Below are 18,636 nucleotides of genomic sequence, written 5' to 3'. Positions count from 1 at the left end.
GATTCTCATAATTTTAATGTTCCATTTTTGTCACATGTAGGCTATTTACCTCGCAAATTAATTTTAGTCACTGGCTTACTACACATTTCCTCCCTTTCATTCTAAAGGTCTAAAGCTGCAGCACAAAAAAGTAGTTATGTGGGAGTGACATTTAATTACTTACATAAGTTCAAAGAGAAAAGTAGAATGTGTTGTTTAGCCCACTTTGATACTTTACAGACTATCCGCTCTGGAATTTACTATGTCCGAGCTTAGAAATAGGAGCTAACGAGGATCACTTGAAGATGCCATGTGCTGATGACGGGACGTCGCGCTTACGTCACATGCCAAAGAGGACTGATGAAGGATAGAGTAAAAACTGTGGATAATCCTTTGTGGTCTATTCATTGGAGACATTTAAAAAAATATGTACACCCCATCCCATTGACTCATTTGGCTTTAGGCAACTGACTAATCCCATTTTTTTTTTGATTTATGAAATTTTCCTCAAAATCTAATTTGCTTGCATTCAGTTCAACAGGTGGCTGTTGCTGAGGTTAAGACCTGCTTGTATTTATCCCATTACAAAAAGAAAATCAAAGGATGGAATGTTATTCCCAAGAGTTTTTATTTGTATCAAGGAGTCCAACGCAATCTAATTGGGAATGTGAACTAGTTATGCAGGCATCAATTGATTTAAACTTTAATATTATATATTACCGGGGGGGAAAAAAATTTAATATCCATGGCAAGTAAACCGGTTGCCACACAATGTACAATCTTTGTACCTCTTACATCTTTCATTTATTTTGACAAACACCATGCACTATTAGAAACAGAAACTTACTGTAAACACAGTGCACTCATCACAGTTATTTTTCTGTAAAGCAATTCTGTGACTTATTTTTGTGTATAGGCACTGTTCACCCTGATTTATCAAGACATTAAACACAAAACAGACAAACCACAGTTACTATACAATGAAGACGTAATGCTCCTGTCCACATTTTGAGGTAAAAGTTACCCATATAAAGAAGACAGCGTCTGACACATTCAGTGACCACGGGGCAGCCTCTGCCAGGCCTACGGCACTCACACAAACATAAAACACTGACATTACTGTAAAGCTGCAGCACTATCAAATATTGTACACAAAGCACATTCAAAGATCATGGCATAAAGTTCCTCGTGGAGTAACTCAGAGAGCTGAAATGAAACAAATTTAAATGAAATGAATAAAAGTGCAATTTAACGAAGTAGTGTACTTGTGCCCCAACATTTGAACTGATCAAGTGTATTCATGGAGCTCACAATGTCTCTATGGTTTCATGTATTCCATTACAATCCACTTTCCAAATGTCTTCGTTAGAAAAGGGGGCTTCAGGATCGGGCCTGCAAACGAGATGCAAATGAAGAGCATGACGGATTTGAAACAGTCCAGGATCAGGTGTGGAGAAAATCAGACATACAAACCGGTGGGTTTAAAATACTGCAGAGCCAGGGAGCACAGACATAAGAGTTAAGTCTCTAGATCACATTCAGATAGTATTGTGCTGGCTGTTGGTTGAAGATGACGGGCAGAGGGAGAAGGGCTTGTCTCTGGTCAGGCTGTCGAGTGCTCGGAGGACAGCGTCGGGCATGTGATCTGCAAGCATCCTGGGACTGATCAAAACACTCCTGAATGCCATTTCATTGGACCAGTCTGCACGGTACCGGACCTGGGAAAAACAGGATCTGAGAAAAAAAAAAAAAAAAGACAAAGAAGGAATTTGGTGGCAAATCCAACTCACAATTCTCATTTCAAAAATAATCTGAAGCCTCTTTCCACCCAACGCTGATACACATCCAGTTTTCAATATGTTGTTATATAGGTGTGCTAGCATTGTCCATGTGACTTCCAGCAAAATAGATCAAATACTGAAAAAAAGTTGTATTTTAAGTGGCAATCAAAATACAATTACTGAAACAAATGTTCAAATGGAAGGGCTGAAAGAAGTTTAATGGCAAGCACTGAATTAAGTGTTAAGTGATGCAAGGAGCTGAAGAGTAGATCAAAGTCTGAAGGCACTGAAAGGAGAAAAGTCAGCCGTAGGAGGCTTGAGCTGGAATTTGCAGTTAAAGTGTATAAACTGTAAGAAGTTGAAGTGTCAACGAAAAAACACTGAAAGCAGCTGGAATAAACTGTATATCAACAGGATGAACGGAAGTTCTTAGAAGAACTTAGAAGAGCTAAAGAAGATTTTTTGTTGTTGTTCAACACTGAACCTGAGACCAGAAAGGGTTTAAAAGGAGCTGAGGCATCGGTTAAAGAGAAATAAATGAATGTAGTTCAAATGCGTGTTGACACATCATTTACTGCTTGTGTTGACACCGTTAGTGCACGTTCAGACTAAGGATGCACCGAATCCAGATTTTTGGGGTTCGGCTAAATACCGAATCCACTGGTTAAGAATCTGAAACCGAATACCGAACCCATCCCATCAACTGTCCTGCATTTGCTGTACCTGAAGTTGCTGCGTTTTGGCTGCTGTCTGTAGATTCCTTCATGCACAACTTGTATTCTTTCGGATGTTTCATACGCAAACGTCTTAACAGCGGCGATGTTGTGTGTTGTTTAGGGTCCTTGCCACCATGAGACAAATCGGCATTGCAAAGTGAACATGTAGCTGGACTTGAATGGCCTTCTCTTGACTGAAAGTACTGGCAAACAACAACTTTTTTTGCTCACAAGTTCCATTTTCACTTTCTCACAGCCTACTGCATTGAACGCTCCACCTATGTAAACACATTCTTGTAATCAACGGCGGCGTCATCACGTCGACCAGCGTAGCGAGCGTAGTGCAAGCGAAGGGTTCGGTGGGAAAAAAAATTCTAAAAAAGCCCAATATTCGAAGCCCAATCCGAAGCCCAATCCTGGATTGGGCGCATCCCTAGTTCAGACCAAGGATGGCCCATTTGTGTGACGTCCTGTTGTGTTCTTTAACCCCCCCAAAGTAGCACAAGTCGACTTTATATTTCACAAGTACCGTTTTCCGTCAGATCGTTTATAGATTTCCACATTAGCGACCACACTTGAAAGCAGCTTCATTTCACAGAGAAAGGGACAGTGCTTTGTTGTTGCAGGGAACCTGCAGCTGGTACACCAATGCCTGGGCGTCTGAGTGCTTGTGTTTTGTTTCTACCCTCAAAGTGTTTCCATGTTTTCAGACTTTCTTGTATTGTTCTTATCCTGTTTTTAACTCCCTTGCATTTGCATTGTATTTATTATGGAGAACTGTGTGATGTATGGGAATGTGTGTTTATGTGTGAGCTGCTGGACACTCAAAATTCCCCACGGAGATGAATGAAGTATCTATCTATCTATCTATCTATCTATCTATCTATCTATCTATCTATCTATCTATCTATCTAGTGGCAGCTATAGAGGCAGTGATGTTTCCTGTTTACTGTACAAGACTCTCACACTGCCTCAAAAAAGGGACTGACAAAACAGACTCACACATGATTGGAAACGGCAGCGTGACATCGGGTTGCGTTTCTTCAAAAGTTGAACTTTTTAGCTGCAGGCCTCTGCAGTTTTGGAGGGGCGCACATAAACACGTATTCCTATTTATCAGCTCGTATGTAGGGTAAATCAGTTCTGAAGGGGATTCAGAGATTAAATAGTATTTGTAGACAGACCTCCGTGATGGCCCATCTTCTGTGATATGCAGAACGCGTCCAGGCAAGAAGAGAGGTAAGTGAGCAGCAGTATGGGCAGGGGAGTCATCAGACGCCAGGCTCTGATAGGATGATGAGTGGCGAATCATCAGTGACTCCTCCCCCAACAGTGGCTGGCTAAGCTCCTCCTCCCTCCTGTTGTCCATCTCAGTGGGGAAGTCATCGGGGTCTCCTCCAAAGAGCTCGTACCAACATCCCTGCAGCAGGATGCGGTACTGAAACACACACAAAATTATTATTATTTTTTTTTTACATGGCAAGGACTTAAGACAGTGTTTCTCAAATGGGGGGGGACATGTACCCCTAGGGGTACTTTGGAGTACTGCAGGGTGTACATGAGAATCTTTTTTTTTTTTTTTTTTTTTAAAAAGGTCCCATGGCATGAAAATTTCACCTTATGAGGTTTTTTTAACATTAATATGCATTTCCCCCAGCCTGCCTATGGTCCCCCAGTGGCTAGAAATGGTGATAGGTGTAAACCGAGCCCTGGGTATCCTGCTCTGCCTTTGAGAAAATGAAAGCTCAGATGGGCCGATCTGGAATCTTCTCCTTATGAGGTCATAAGGAGCAAGGTTACCTCCCCTTTCTCTGGTTTGTCCGCCCAGAGAATTTGGCCCCCCCCATGAGAGAGAGACATCATGGCTTTCAAACGAGCAAAGTGGCAGTTGGTCAACGCCACACCCCCACCCTCCACCTATAGTATAGTATAGTAATAATAGCTACAGACACAGAAATGGCACATACTAAGGAAAGCTCATTGTGGGACTGGCTCTAGTGGCTATAATTCTGCACCAAGGCTGAATTTCGGGAAATATACTTCAGATACAGTATTAGGGGACCACTAAGGTCTATATAAAAGAGACTTCAGATACAGTATTAGGGGACCACTAAGGTCTATATAAAAGAGACTTCAGATACAGTATTAGGGGACCACTAAGGTCTATATAAAAGACACTTCAGATACAGTATTAGGGGACCACTAAGGCCTATATAAAAGAGACTTCAGATACAGTATTAGGGGACCACTAAGGCCTATATAAAAAGAGACTTCAGATACAGTATTAGGGGACCACTAAGGCCTATATATATAAAAGAGACTTCAGATACAGTATTAGGGGACCACTAAGGCCTATATAAAAGAGACTTCAGATACAGTATTAGGGGACCACTAAGGCCTATATAAAAGAGACTTCAGATACAGTATTAGGGGACCACTAAGGTCTATATAAAAGAGACTTCAGATACAGTATTAGGGGACCACTAAGGCCTATATAAAAGAGACTTCAGATACAGTATTAGGGGACCACTAAGGCCTATATAAAAAGAGACTTCAGATACAGTATTAGGGGACCACTAAGGCCTATATAAAAGAGACTTCAGATACAGTATTAGGGGACCACTAAGGTCTATATAAAAGAGACTTCAGATACAGTATTAGGGGACCACTAAGGCCTATATAAAAAGAGACTTCAGATACAGTATTAGGGGACCACTAAGGCCTATATAAAAGAGACTTCAGATACAGTATTAGGGGACCACTAAGGCCTATATAAAAGAGACTTCAGATACAGTATTAGGGGACCACTAAGGCCTATATAAAAGAGACTTCAGATACAGTATTAGGGGACCACTAAGGTCTATATAAAAGAGACTTCAGATACAGTATTAGGGGACCACTAAGGTCTATATAAAAGAGACTTCAGATACAGTATTAGGGGACCACTAAGGCCTATATAAAAGAGACTTCAGATACAGTATTAGGGGACCACTAAGGTCTATATAAAAGAGACTTCAGATACAGTATTAGGGGACCACTAAGGTCTATATAAAAGAGACTTCAGATACAGTATTAGGGGACCACTAAGGCCTATATAAAAGAGACTTCAGATACAGTATTAGGGGACCACTAAGGTCTATATAAAAGAGACTTCAGATACAGTATTAGGGGACCACTAAGGCCTATATAAAAGAGACTTCAGATACAGTATTAGGGGACCACTAAGGCCTATATAAAAGAGACTTCAGATACAGTATTAGGGGACCACTAAGGTGGCTATATAAAAGAGACTTCAGATACAGTATTAGGGGACCACTAAGGTCTATATAAAAGAGACTTCAGATACAGTATTAGGGGACCACTAAGGTCTATATAAAAGAGACTTCAGATACAGTATTAGGGGACCACTAAGGTCTATATAAAAGAGACTTCAGATACAGTATTAGGGGACCACTAAGGCCTATATAAAAGAGACTTCAGATACAGTATTAGGGGACCACTAAGGTCTATATAAAAGAGACTTCAGATACAGTATTAGGGGACCACTAAGGTCTATATAAAAGAGACTTCAGATACAGTATTAGGGGACCACTAAGGCCTATATAAAAGAGACTTCAGATACAGTATTAGGGGACCACTAAGGCCTATATAAAAGAGACTTCAGATACAGTATTAGGGGACCACTAAGGTCTATATAAAAGAGACTTCAGATACAGTATTAGGGGACCACTAAGGCCTATATAAAAGAGACTTCAGATACAGTATTAGGGGAACACTAAGGCCTATATAAAAGAGACTTCAGATACAGTATTAGGGGACCACTAAGGCCTATATAAAAGCATCCAAAGAGCACCATGTCATGGGACCTTTAATGCATAATTCCTAAAATAATTATACACTATAATAATGAATAAGTGTAGTGATTCTGAACATTTAAAATGTAGCATTTTAGTGTTTTTCAGTTACAATATTGTTCAATCAAAAATGTATTGTGCTGGCCAGGGGGTACTTGGATGAATACATATTTCAAAAGGAGGTACATTCTTGAAAAAGAGACTTACAGCTCGTGCCAATGTCAGCACTTTGAATAGTTCTTACCTTGGGCTTATTGCAGTTTGAAACTATTTTAAGAATCCTTCTCTTCAGATCCTCCATATTGGGAATGCTCAATCTGTACAAAAAAGAAGATTGATTATAAGAGGGAATAATGCAAAGGAAAAACATAACTTTTAGAAAAACACTGGAGGAAAAAGGAGCGTGTGAGTTGCTCTCATTTTCTCTTTCTCTGGGCCTGTAATAATAGGGCAGAGCCAAATATAGAGTCTCCATCACGCAGTAGTCTTTAAGAGTCTGGCCACCACCACAGCACATGCATATTGGCCTTTCAAACACAAGAGGCTGCATTGCTGCTAACACACAAACATATATTTACCTTCAGTGTTCCACAGTAAACAAAAAAAAAAAAAAGTCTCCATAAACCAAACTGCTCTAACCAGTATTAACATAAAATATGTATTTATTATGAATAGGGCTGTCAAACGATTAATTTTCTTAATCACTGAATTTTAATAGCTAATGCCGATTAAACGCATGTTTTATCACATGATTCAAATTCTATTATTTTGCATTTCATGACTGTTTTTAAGTCTGTGTTATCAATGTAAACCAATTATTACCAGTGGATCTTGATAGGGAATCAAATGAATGCAAAGAAAGTTACTTTATGAACTTGACTTTTAGATTTAGTTGATTATTATAAATCAAAAGATGTGCAACAAGACTGAGGTAAAACAACGTCTTCAGGAATATAGCTTGCCTTAAGCTTGCTTTTTTTTAAATGTAAAAATAAATGTGTTAGAAAAATGATGCTTAGAACGGTTTTGCTTCAGTTTCTTTGTTAAACCGTTTGCATCCAAACTGCTGTTTTAGTATTTCTGTCTTTCATGTGTTAATCATGAAAGCTGAGTGACCTCGCAAAGGGCGCAGGATGTATCCCTGAGGGCAGAGCGCATCATGTGGAGGAGATGCCGGGCCTGACCAGAGATAAGGAGAAAAGCTACTGATCACATGAACCGAATAACTAACTTGACTCCCAACTCCTTTAAAAAAAGACAATGTTGTGAACAACATTCAGTCACTTTCTGTACTTATGCTGAAGTGCTGTAAACTGACTCTACTCGCTGCAAGTAAACTCCAGTGATTTTGTCCATTCTTTGATAAATAATTATCCTGACAAAATTATACAGTACAAGTGCATGCACAAGATGGTGTGCAGTTAGTTGCCACCCATTATCGATTTCGTTTCATCCACAGGTCTGTGGCGACTTTCACCTGATTAGCTAGTAATTTCACCCTAGGGTCCTTTGCACCAAAAATATTTATTAATTTAACTTTTTTTTTTTAACTAAGTGCTGTAGTATAACTAGCAGGATACAAGTTATAATTGAGGTAAGTTTGGAGACATTACCTTATTTAATCATTAAATTAATAAATATTTTTGCATCTCTTTTCGGTGTAGTAATTTGTAGACGGCCCTAAGCATTCGTCTAACTGCAGGTAGCAGCAGCAGCAGCAGCAACAGAGCAGGCAAGTGTTCATAAATTCTGGTGTACTTACAAACTTTCCAATCCATCGTTTTATGAGTGCATAACCTATTTGTACTAGTGTAGAAGTTTGGTATCATTTTGGGCATTATTAGTGGGGTCAATTACGAGATACATCACTGGATCCATTAGCCCCTGCGCTAAGCTATTCAGCTGATAACGCTACGCTAACTCTCCCAATGTTCGACCCAGGTGAAAAAAGCTTCTGGGGTGTTTGGCTCGAGGTCATGGTGCAAAGGACCCTAGGGTGAAATTACTCCGAACCATCACTTTAAGTAAAACACACCATTTATCTTCAATGGCTGCAGCAGGAGGTAGGAAGTGTCTGTGGCGGTTTGACAACAACTAAAAGGTGCCTCAAAGGGTCAAAATAGTAGCAGCCAAAAATTCTAGAGCGTAGTGATTCTTCGTAGCATAGGCCCACATGTGCCTACTGCCAGTAGGCTACATTAATTTAAAAATCAAACATTGAAGTTCGTGCTAAGTGGAGCGTCTGTCATAGTGCGATTGGTTATGTCGGTGGCATTGATTCTTAATTTCCCACGAAGCTGATCGGAGTTACGTGTCAGTTAAACTTCTCATCTCCAATGCTATCTGTATTTGTAAGAAGTGGTGCTGTTGAGTTTACGGCTTTATTATCGAGTTAATAGGCGTGTGTGTTCGTGTCGTCCGCTGCTTTTTTTTTTTTTTTTTTTTTTTTAAATAGGGCGTGCGCCCGTGAGCACCCACGGAGAAAAACAGAAATGGGCGCCTATGCTTCGTAGCAAAGATTAAATTAATTAAAATAAAGAATCTTTGGTGCACGCGATTAACGAGATGAACACAACGCGTTAATGCTGACAGCCCTGATCATGAATTGGAACTTTGATTAAACAGCATCTAAAGGCTAAGAAGTATGTTATGTAAAAACACAAAAAAAAAAACAACAACATCAGTCTAACCTGGGTACCAAATCCTTTCCCAGCACAACCGAGACCACAAAGTCCTTGGAGTAATCAGCTAAGGCTTTACTGCATATAGATAAAACAAAGAACAGAAAACATAGTTAGATCAGTCCAATAACTAACAGCATGCATTGTACTTTAGGTGTACATACATTGCATATGTTAAGTCAGACCCGTAAAATACATGTACAAGTATGTAAGGGCTCATAATTAGGGCTCAAAGATAGACAAAAGTTTTTGAAAACAAACTTCAATGATAATTCAACATTTAAAACATACGTTTTTAAGCATGCAATCGTTATTCATCTTGATAATACATGTCTAGTAGGAACAAAGAGAATCTTAGACTCCTGTATCCATAATGACTAGGTGGATTAAGAGCATTTTGAATTAGTATTAACACTTTGACTTCAAAACCAGGAGGCCAGCCCAGTTCTATCCACCCTCAGCTGGTTGCACTTGCCAAAGTGTTACAGTACAGTCTTCCTTACCTCAGGAGTCCCCCTGGCGGAGAGAATGAGTAGCACTGCAGGGTGGGGAAGGAATTGCGCAAGAGGATAGCTAGCAGTGATGCTGTGCCAGCTCCCAGACTGTGGCCTGTGATGACCAGTTTATACTCCTACAAACACAGAAACACGCAAACACATTAGAGGATTATTCATGAGCTATTACGTCTGCAAAGCTGATGCTATTTATTGACAATAAATGATTAACAAATACAGTATATAGAATGGACATTCTTCATGGAAGTACACTGAGCAGAAAGCAGTGTGTTTTTTTTTTTTAATCAGAAGAGTAGTCTATATCATAAGCCACTTTCGGGATTGCTCCGGTGCCACAGGAAATTCCACCGGATGCATGTATTTTCACCGATTCCTTTGTGTTGGACTATGCAGGGTAAATCCAGACAGCTAGCTAGACTATCTGTCCAATCTGAGTTTTCTGTTGCACGACTAAAACTACTTATGAACGTACACACATTCCACCAAAACAAGTTCCTTCCCGAGGCTATTTTGCAGCAGCTCCGTGCGGAGCTTGGCGCCGCCCAAGACGATTGTGATTGGTTTAAAGAAATGCCAATAAACCAAGAGCACGTTTTTCTCCCATCTCAGAATGCTGTGTGGACTGGCCAGGCCCTCCTCCGCAGCGCTGTGGAGGAAGGTCTGGCAAAGCGAGACTATTGGAAGAGTAATGCAATCCAGCATCGTATTTTTCAACTTTCCCATCCCTGTAACCCTGTCCCATATAAAATTTCAGCAGGTATCTAACTGAAAGGAAATACAACGATGCTTTCTTTGGCTAAAATGTAGTTTCCAACCTCCGTTACATTTCTTACCGGTGCAATGGAGAAGGCCTGGTTCAGGATGCCATCAGTGACCAGCTTCTTGTAGATGTAACCTGCCGCCTGGCACATGCCCTGCAGGAGTCAGGGACAAAGCAGCAGCACTGATCTCTACTGAAACACGAGTTACACATGAAACGCTTCTACTTAAAGCAGGTGGAGAGCTCTGTGTTTAAATGTGCATTCACCTTGTGAGCGTAGCAGGCTCCAGACACTCCTTCTACAGGCAGGTTCTCACATTCAGCAGACAGGTCTGTTAGGACATCCTGCAGGACAGACACCGAGTGAAATCAACAATAAACTGGGAAATTGACTGGCCTCGTATCAGACCCGACGTCCAAGGCAAAAGTTAAAAGGCTACATGTAGAAAAATCTTTGGCTGTTGAACAAAATGCTTTGATCGAAATCAAATCTTAGGACAAAAGCAGAAAGATTCTAGTATGTTTCAACCAAACCACCTCAATACATCTTTCTTTCACTTTCTTTATATGTAGACATGGGTGGATACTCTTATACACATGCCTCCCTTACCACACTCATGTCTTCTTTTTCTAAACAAGCGCCATTTAAAATTTCTTTAGAGGAATGGTCACATCGCATGCCATCAGATATAGACCAAGGGGCACCTATATTTTTATCAGTCCCCTTTGACACTCTTCTATCAGTTAGCGAGTCATCTGTACAAATAGGGAAGGGATTCTGAACGAAAAGAGGAAGCGGGAGGATAACACACAAAAGCAGTTGTACAGAAAGACTGATGGTAATACTGAGAAAAAAAAAAATAATAACCCCGTTCCTTTTTCCATGTACACACAATGGACAGACTGAGTTCATGGTTCCGGGTGTCATATTTGATTTATAGTACTAGAGGAGGAAGTACAAAAGTAGATTTCCTTTCATGGTAATACATTTTGCAAATGTTAGAAGGCGCAAATCAGAACACCAACCATCTAACATCACTGTAAAAATATAATGTATATATGCAAACTACAATATATCCCAAACTCAGCCGCCTGTCTGCTCACTCACTCCAGCACCAGAAACCACATCACTCCGGTCCTCCTAGACCTCCACTGGCTCCCCATCCAACACATAATCCAGTTCAAAATCCTCCTGATCACCTACAAAGCTGTCGATAACCTCACCCTCTCCTACCTCTCTGATCCCCTGCACCGTCATACTCCCACCCGCCAACCTCCTTTCCCCTCTCACTCGCCCCAAGCACCGAACTTGGGGAGGGACGGGGCCTTCTCCGTTGCTGCCCCCCTCCCTCTGGAACTCGCTCCCCCAACACCTCAGACTTTCCACATCACGTACTCACTTCAAACCCGCACTTTTTTTTTCTCCCCCCTTTCTTCTGTGCTGCTTTGCTTCACCTTTTTAATATACAGTCCCTCCAGAAAAACGTGATTATGCGATCGCATAATCAGCCAAAGTCCGCATATTTATGCATAAATTGCAGATTTCTGCGCAAAATAGGAGGGGCTCGCATGATTTCATAATCCCCACATTTTCGTTGCAAAAAAGTCACATATATCTCAGCAGAAAGTTGAAAAATGTTGCGTTTACCTCACACAAGAGCAGCCATTTTCCCCTGTTGCCATGGGAACGTTACGAAGGGACGTAATTATGCGACGTGAACTTCATCGAAAAGCAGGGTGTTGGGGGAATCACTTTTTTATCAAGTTCCCGCAATTTCATCGCATACAACTGCATAAATATCCTCTATATTCCATCGCATTTTTTAAGAAAACGTGCCGTATAATCAAGGATTTTGGCCCGCAACAATCACAAAAAAACTGGAAGGACTGAATATCTATCTCCAGTGGTTACTATTTCTGTTGTACTGATCTTTTAATTGTTTTTCTTTGTCTTACTTTGTAAAGTGCCTTTGAGTACCTTTTAAAGTGCTATATAAAATAAATGTATTATTATTACTACTACTACTGTATTTTTTATGATCTACTATTTACAAAAAAGGGAGATGGGAGTCCCAACTGACCCTCAGTGACAGTGTTCCTCGGACAGCCACAAGAACAGCCTCTCTCTTATGATCCAGAGCCACGTAGAAGGGGATCTCATAGATCTGTAACGAAGAGAGAACACACGTATGACGCTGTTGAATTACTGAGACTGTTGGACAGGTGCAGGCAGCTGAAACTGAGGGACATTTTTTTTGAACATATGGAGTATTCCTCCCAGGAGCAACTAGTGAAATTCCTACCTGGTTGTGGAAGCTGACGTAAATGAAGTCTCTGTACTGCAAACCAGTGCTGTGCAGGATGGATGAAAAGTGACAGCCGAGGTGGTCCCCTCCGACGATTTCATACTCGGCTGCACGACCTCTACAGCTGATACGCACAAACACAGTTTGTCTTGAATCAAAACGGGGATCAAGTTGTTAAGTTTGTAGTTTGTAACCTTGTAGGCCAGACTATCTGCTGTCCCAAGAGTATTTGGCTTTTGGATGTTTCTGAAACACCTTTCTCTAGAAGCAGGAGACAATGCAACCTTTTTTCATGACAAAGAAACAAATAACTTAACTGTTGATGCTTCTTGGGACAGCACATTTCTACATTCAGTCAGCAGCTGTTAACTGAACCCAAATGGTCTTGTGACTTATCAAGACAGGTTCCCAGTGTTTCCTCTATGTTGATTTTGTAGTGGCGGCCCACCTTGGCAATATTTCTGCCACCACGGTATCAGAAATAGGGCTGTATCGAAAAAAAATGTAGACGCGGTTGCCTTTTAAATGATCCTGCCGACGTCATGCCCCGTTGGCAGCCGCTCACATTGCAATTTAACAACAAGTAGAACTATTCAGAGGTTACTGGGCCCGTCCAGTTTAACTCCACATACTGTTGTGTTGATGGAGTTTATTGTCACAAATTCCACATGTGCACCCCTGATGTAAAAATCTCACTCTTCAAAACCTATTGCACTTCACTGTATACTGCCCACCTGTGGTGTAATTCTAGTGAGTCGTAAATGAAAAAACTTCAAGTGGCTTACTATGATGCACTGAGAATTGTGCTTAAAATTCCTAGGTGGAGTAGTGCCAGTGAAATGTTTGTGTCAAACAATGTGCCCACTTTTAACGCTGTTTTAAGAAATTTTATGTACAGATTCGTGTGCAGACTGACAGGGTCTAAGAATATGATCATTGTGTCCTTAGTTGATGTTGCTAGGAGTGACACAAGGTACACATCTTGCTTTTGGAAACATTGGACTCAAAGCCTGTATATGTTTTATAAATGATGCATTATTATAAATGATGCATTATTGGCATCATTCTTAAATGTTTTGTATTGTTGTTCGGACAGACCTGCCCCCACTGCAAAAAAAATAAATAAAAAATCCTAAAAGGAAACACTGGGTTCTCATTAACACACATAAGCAAAGATCTTACCAGTCTCCACTAAGTTTGCAGGGCCCAGTTAGGAGGTTGGAGTAAACGTACAGCGGCCAGCCATAGGCTGCTGCAGCAAATCGCATACAGTGAGCGGCTTTCTCCAACTCAGTCTCCAAATCTTCTCCCTTACAAACATTAAAAGATATACAAGAAGAAACATTTTTAAATAATCAACACTGTATTACAGACTGGCATGACTACTGTTTAAGGGGGCATTCACACCAAATAAAGCAAGCTGGCGGGGGGGGGAGGGGTGTTCGCAGGGTTTTGCAGCGGGGGGGGCGTGCCAATGAACAGCCCATTTGTGTGACGTCCTGTTGTGTTCTTAAACCTCCCAACGAAGCACAAGTAGACTTTATATTTCACAGTAACTATTTTCCATCAGGTCGTTCATAGATTTCAACGTTTCCCACCGCACTTGAAGGCAGCTTTATTTCACAGGAGAGGAAGAAAAGAGACGAGCGAGACATAGCGAGTGCTTCGTTGTTGCAGGAAACATTCAGCTATTTAAAAAACTCCCGGGCAGTTCAGTGCTTGTGTTTCCTACGGCTCGATTAAAGAAATTCTTAGTCGACTAACACTCATTCAATTGTATCGACTAATCAATTAGTTGATTTAATCGACGGATCTGTAAATCTGAGTTTCTCCGCAAAGAGTCATGCAAAAGCACCACTTTAATTCTTGTGTTTACCAGAGATGTGCTCGTGCGTTTCTTGGAAATAAGTCATTCAGCATGAAAAAAGCATCAAACATGACAAAAATCTAAGTTGACTAAGACCAAAACGAGCGATTAGTTGACTAAGAGGGAGCAGCCCTAGTGTTTCCATTTTCATTTATTTTTTTAACCCTTATAGTGTTTCAAAACTTTCTTGTGTTTGTGATAAAGTTAGCGATGTTTCCCGTTTACTGTATGGGACTCTCACACTGCCTCGAACCTTAGCTCAATTGCGTTGAGTCGGTCTCAACTTTTCGCCGCTGCGTATTTTTGAGTGTCCCTCCCCACTGCAGTCTAAACCCACTACCCCCATCCAAAATGAATGGAAAGACCTGCGTTTTAATGCTTTTGCCTGCTTTTAGGTCTACAGTACCTACGTGACCGACAGACTCCGGTACTTACGATGGGAGAGGAAGGGCTGTGATCGACCATGACGTCTGGGTCTCTACTTTGCTCCATTTTATCCTGCTCCTGGTGCAGCAGAGCCAAACCAGCTGCTATGTCACTGGGGACCAGGTCTGTGTCCTGCAACACACATACACAAACACCATACCGGAAAGCATCATATCACTAGACAGTTCTTGTATATTTCACACTAACACAATTTGCTTTAGTCTTTCTTGATGTATTCTATTATGTCATCTGACTGAATGCACTTTGCACAAACCCTCTAACTGCCAGATGTAGAGGACAGCACAAAGAAGAGAGAGAGAAAGTGTCCCTTACAGAGAAGAATCCACCGACGAGCTGCGCGATGCTGGAGAACGCTGCTCGGTGGCTTTCGTCCTGCGGCAGACAACAGCACAGGAGCCGCAGCCTGTTTTCCCACACCTTGACAGCCAGAGAGCGAGCCGTGGAGAAGAACTGGGTGCCCTCGTTGCTCTGCAGGTCTCTTACTCCCAGTGGCTCCATGGCAGCAGGCTGAGGACGGGGGTTCCCCATCGGGTCAAACACAAATATCACGCCCAACCCAGTGAACAGCAGGATGATCCAGCTGTTGTGACACAGAACAAAAAGATGCTGAATCAAAACCTCTTTAACATTCAACAATTATAAAATGATGAAACTATGAACTCGTAACCCTAAACGACCTATACCTGGCAACCACTGCTGTGATGACAGCACCCACGGTGGCAGGATCGCAGCCTTTGCTGTCATCAGACACCCAGACAGCTCCCAGACAGGCCCACACCAGCTCAGGGATGTACAGGATAGCTCGCAGGTACACCAGTGCAGGGATAGAGCGCCGTGGGCCGGGGTTTGTGATAGTCCCTGTGAAGAAATCATAGACATCTATGTAATCATCAATAAAATAAATGTACCTGTGCTTTACACCTGTTACAAGTGGATGTTTAATGAGCTGCAATCCAGAGGATGATCAGAGTAAACTAATGATTAGAAGTTGTACCATTAATGTTTCATCAGAGTAGACAGATGTGTCTCCTTCCTCCTTTTGAAGAGCTGTGCTTCCATAAAGTTAAGCCGTTTGCAAGTTTAAAGCCGTTTTCAATATGAAGGCATAATATGATGCCACTTGTGTACATGTTGTCTGTGCACTGAAGGAGTTACATTTAGTGAACTTTGTTTTAAATTGTTTACGACCACTTTCTTAAACAGCGTGTTGTGTGGCACAGCAACGGTCTTACGGAATAACCTGTATTTCGACACTATTGCTGCTTAGTGCAAAATTGTGTGAAACGGACGTGAAATGCTTCCAGAAAATCATTGTGATTTCCACTCCTGCAAAGGTTGTCCATGCCTAGTTATCTTTGTATGTAAACGTAAATAAGGTATAACTTGTTATTATTATTATTAGAAGCTCAGGAGACCTGATAAACCACAACCTGATTTACCTTGGGCACTGACGTAGACAATAGCACAAAGTGACAGGATGATGAGCGCCAGCACAACCAACAGTCCAACCAGATAGCTGTGAAGAACTCCTCTCCCATTACAATCAAAATGACCCTTGTGATAAGTGAATAGGATCATGGTGCCAATCCACCTAAGGAGAAAACAGCAGTAGAGAATGACAAGAGCAGACTCGTTACATGTTGTCATTATGCTTAAATAGTTGGACGTCAGGTGGCAAAAGTCCTGTGTATCACGGACATTCATGAAGGTAAACAACATACCAAAGCACACGGACGAACAGTTCAAAGGAGCCGGGGAAAACAAGGTCGTCGCTGGCGATCCCCCACCGCCGACCAAACACCACGAGGCCAGGCATTTTGCAGGTAAACAAGACCAAATATCCCACCGATGGTAATTAGCCTTTTACCACTGCAAAGGCGATAGGATTCTCTGGAGCAATGCACACTTCAAGTCATGCCTGACTTCCCCAAAGCCGTAGCTACACTGGCTGGCAACTCAAACGTCACTTTCCTGCGTTGCTTAATATAGCCCAAATGATTTTGTAACATCTAACGTTGGCGTGTAGCTAGCTAACGTTAACCCTTACACACGCTAACGTTAGAGGAGTATTGGGCGAGTGTGCATCCGCTAACGTTACGTTATTTGAGGTCAGTTAAGACCAAGCTAAAATGTAGATGTCATATACAGTGTTGCGTTTTTCAACGTGTCAACACAAAGCTTGAACATATTAGATGTATCTAATGCGGTTAACGACAGCTAGCAGAATCGTACTATTGCGTGACTAGCATATATTAGCAATGTAAAGGTAACGTTAGCTAAAAATACTCTAAAGTCATACCCCAAAAATGCTAGCTAACGTAATCCCGTATTACAAACACTACCATTGTTTAGCTAACGTTAGTTACGCTAATCTATCTAACGTTACTAATTTATACAAAAAAAATGTAGGTAACAATAAGCACAGCTAAATAGAGAAATGGTTTGAAAACGAAAACAAGTACGTGTCCGTCCGCTGGTGGTACCCTGATGCAACAGAGACCACCGTACAATAGTTCCGGTGTCGTGCCAAGGTACTCATTGACATAATATATATAATAATCTAAATATTGCTAAAAAACAGCAGACATCTCCATATTATCTCAGGTTGTTTATTGTGACCTGGTAAAGTCAGAAAATAACACACATGAGGAGAGGACAGACCCTTTACATTTTAGGGGAGGGGATATTATATCAGGTGAAAAAACGGCCTGATATTTTGTGTATATCCCTCTGTAACTTACATGAACAAAGCGGTTAATTAAAAAGCCATATTAAACTAAATTAAATTAAAACAGAAATCACGTTAGAGGGCAGGGAGGGACGGGTTAGCAAAGACGAGGAAAAAATATTGTTCATAAACCTGCATGACTCACTATCAGTTGGCCTATGTAGCTAAGGTGCATGCCAATATGGAACTTTTGGAAAACACTGTCGATTAATCCACAATAATAAACGAAGCATTAAACAATTTACACGTCGCCTTAATGAAACAGACAAATAAACGTATATGTAGATAAATGAGACCCTTGTTATTATGGAAAATCCTGTCGAGTATTTAAGAGATGAATTCGAAGTGCAACAGTTTTAAACTCCGCTCTGAGTGCATGCCACGGGGTACTCGCGCGCTCCCGTGGGCAGGGGCTACAAATCCTGGCGTGGATATAGCTAGTATAGCTAGTAGCCTACCTAGGCACGATACCTGTCAGCTTACCGTCAATGGGGAGACTAGCTAACAAGCCATCACCCGCCGTTAGCATTCCATTGACTCCCCTTCATTTTGGCGTCACTTTGACAGCGAATAACTTTACATCTTAAGCGTTTAAAAACTCTGTTTGTCCGTTGTTTATTTCTAAAGAAACACGACAATGTATAAAAGGCTCCATTACCTTGTACCTCACGTTATGGCTCCGTAGCAGACGTTTTTGTAAAAATCGGCTAACGATTGTGTCATAACCACTTGACTTTCTGGACTTTCTGTCGCACAGTATTACCAAATAGTACAGGAGAAGCTCGCAGGTAGTTTCGACTCACATTAGCTGTTTAAATTGAATTACTAATGTTAACTAGCATTTTAGTTAGCACTAATTAGCCTGTGCCTATGTTATCTCCTTATATACCTACGCTCTTCGTCTCTGCAAGATTGGGAATGATTGAGATTTCTCTTGGCACAGCTACCAGAAGACTAACAACTTTTCAGTCAGGTTGCTCACGTCACATTTACGTCGTCAAG

At 41.3% G+C, this 18,636-nt stretch overlaps 1 protein-coding gene across 4 annotated transcripts; it reads right to left on the bottom strand.

Annotated features, from left to right (window-relative positions):
• Window positions 1–588: 588 nt before the first annotated feature.
• daglb (diacylglycerol lipase, beta) lies at window positions 589–18,551 on the bottom strand. 4 transcript variants are annotated; one of them, XM_039789299.1, is made up of 16 exons: window positions 18,528–18,551; window positions 16,628–16,775; window positions 16,346–16,497; window positions 15,590–15,764; window positions 15,219–15,486; window positions 14,895–15,017; window positions 13,775–13,902; window positions 12,590–12,716; window positions 12,368–12,451; window positions 10,554–10,631; window positions 10,360–10,440; window positions 9,515–9,642; window positions 9,021–9,089; window positions 6,575–6,647; window positions 3,661–3,914; window positions 589–1,713 (listed from the first exon to the last, which is right to left on the bottom strand). In XM_039789299.1, exons 2-16 carry the CDS (start codon window positions 16,720–16,722, stop codon window positions 1,518–1,520), a joined length of 2,031 nt encoding a protein of 676 aa, XP_039645233.1. In that variant the 5' UTR covers window positions 16,723–16,775; window positions 18,528–18,551; the 3' UTR covers window positions 589–1,517. The 4 variants fall into 4 exon arrangements, with proteins under 4 accessions (XP_039645233.1, XP_039645235.1, XP_039645232.1 ...); XM_039789301.1 differs by lacking the exons at window positions 16,628–16,775; window positions 18,528–18,551 and adding an exon at window positions 18,293–18,330; XM_039789298.1 differs by lacking the exon at window positions 18,528–18,551 and having other exon boundaries at window positions 16,628–17,468.
• Between the last annotated feature and the right edge of the window lie 85 nt (window positions 18,552–18,636).

This window comes from Perca fluviatilis, chromosome 21 (assembly GCF_010015445.1).
Source record: "Perca fluviatilis chromosome 21, GENO_Pfluv_1.0, whole genome shotgun sequence".
Classification (NCBI taxonomy): Eukaryota; Metazoa; Chordata; class Actinopteri; order Perciformes; family Percidae; genus Perca; species Perca fluviatilis.
This window is presented reverse-complemented; position numbering and strand designations above follow the sequence as displayed.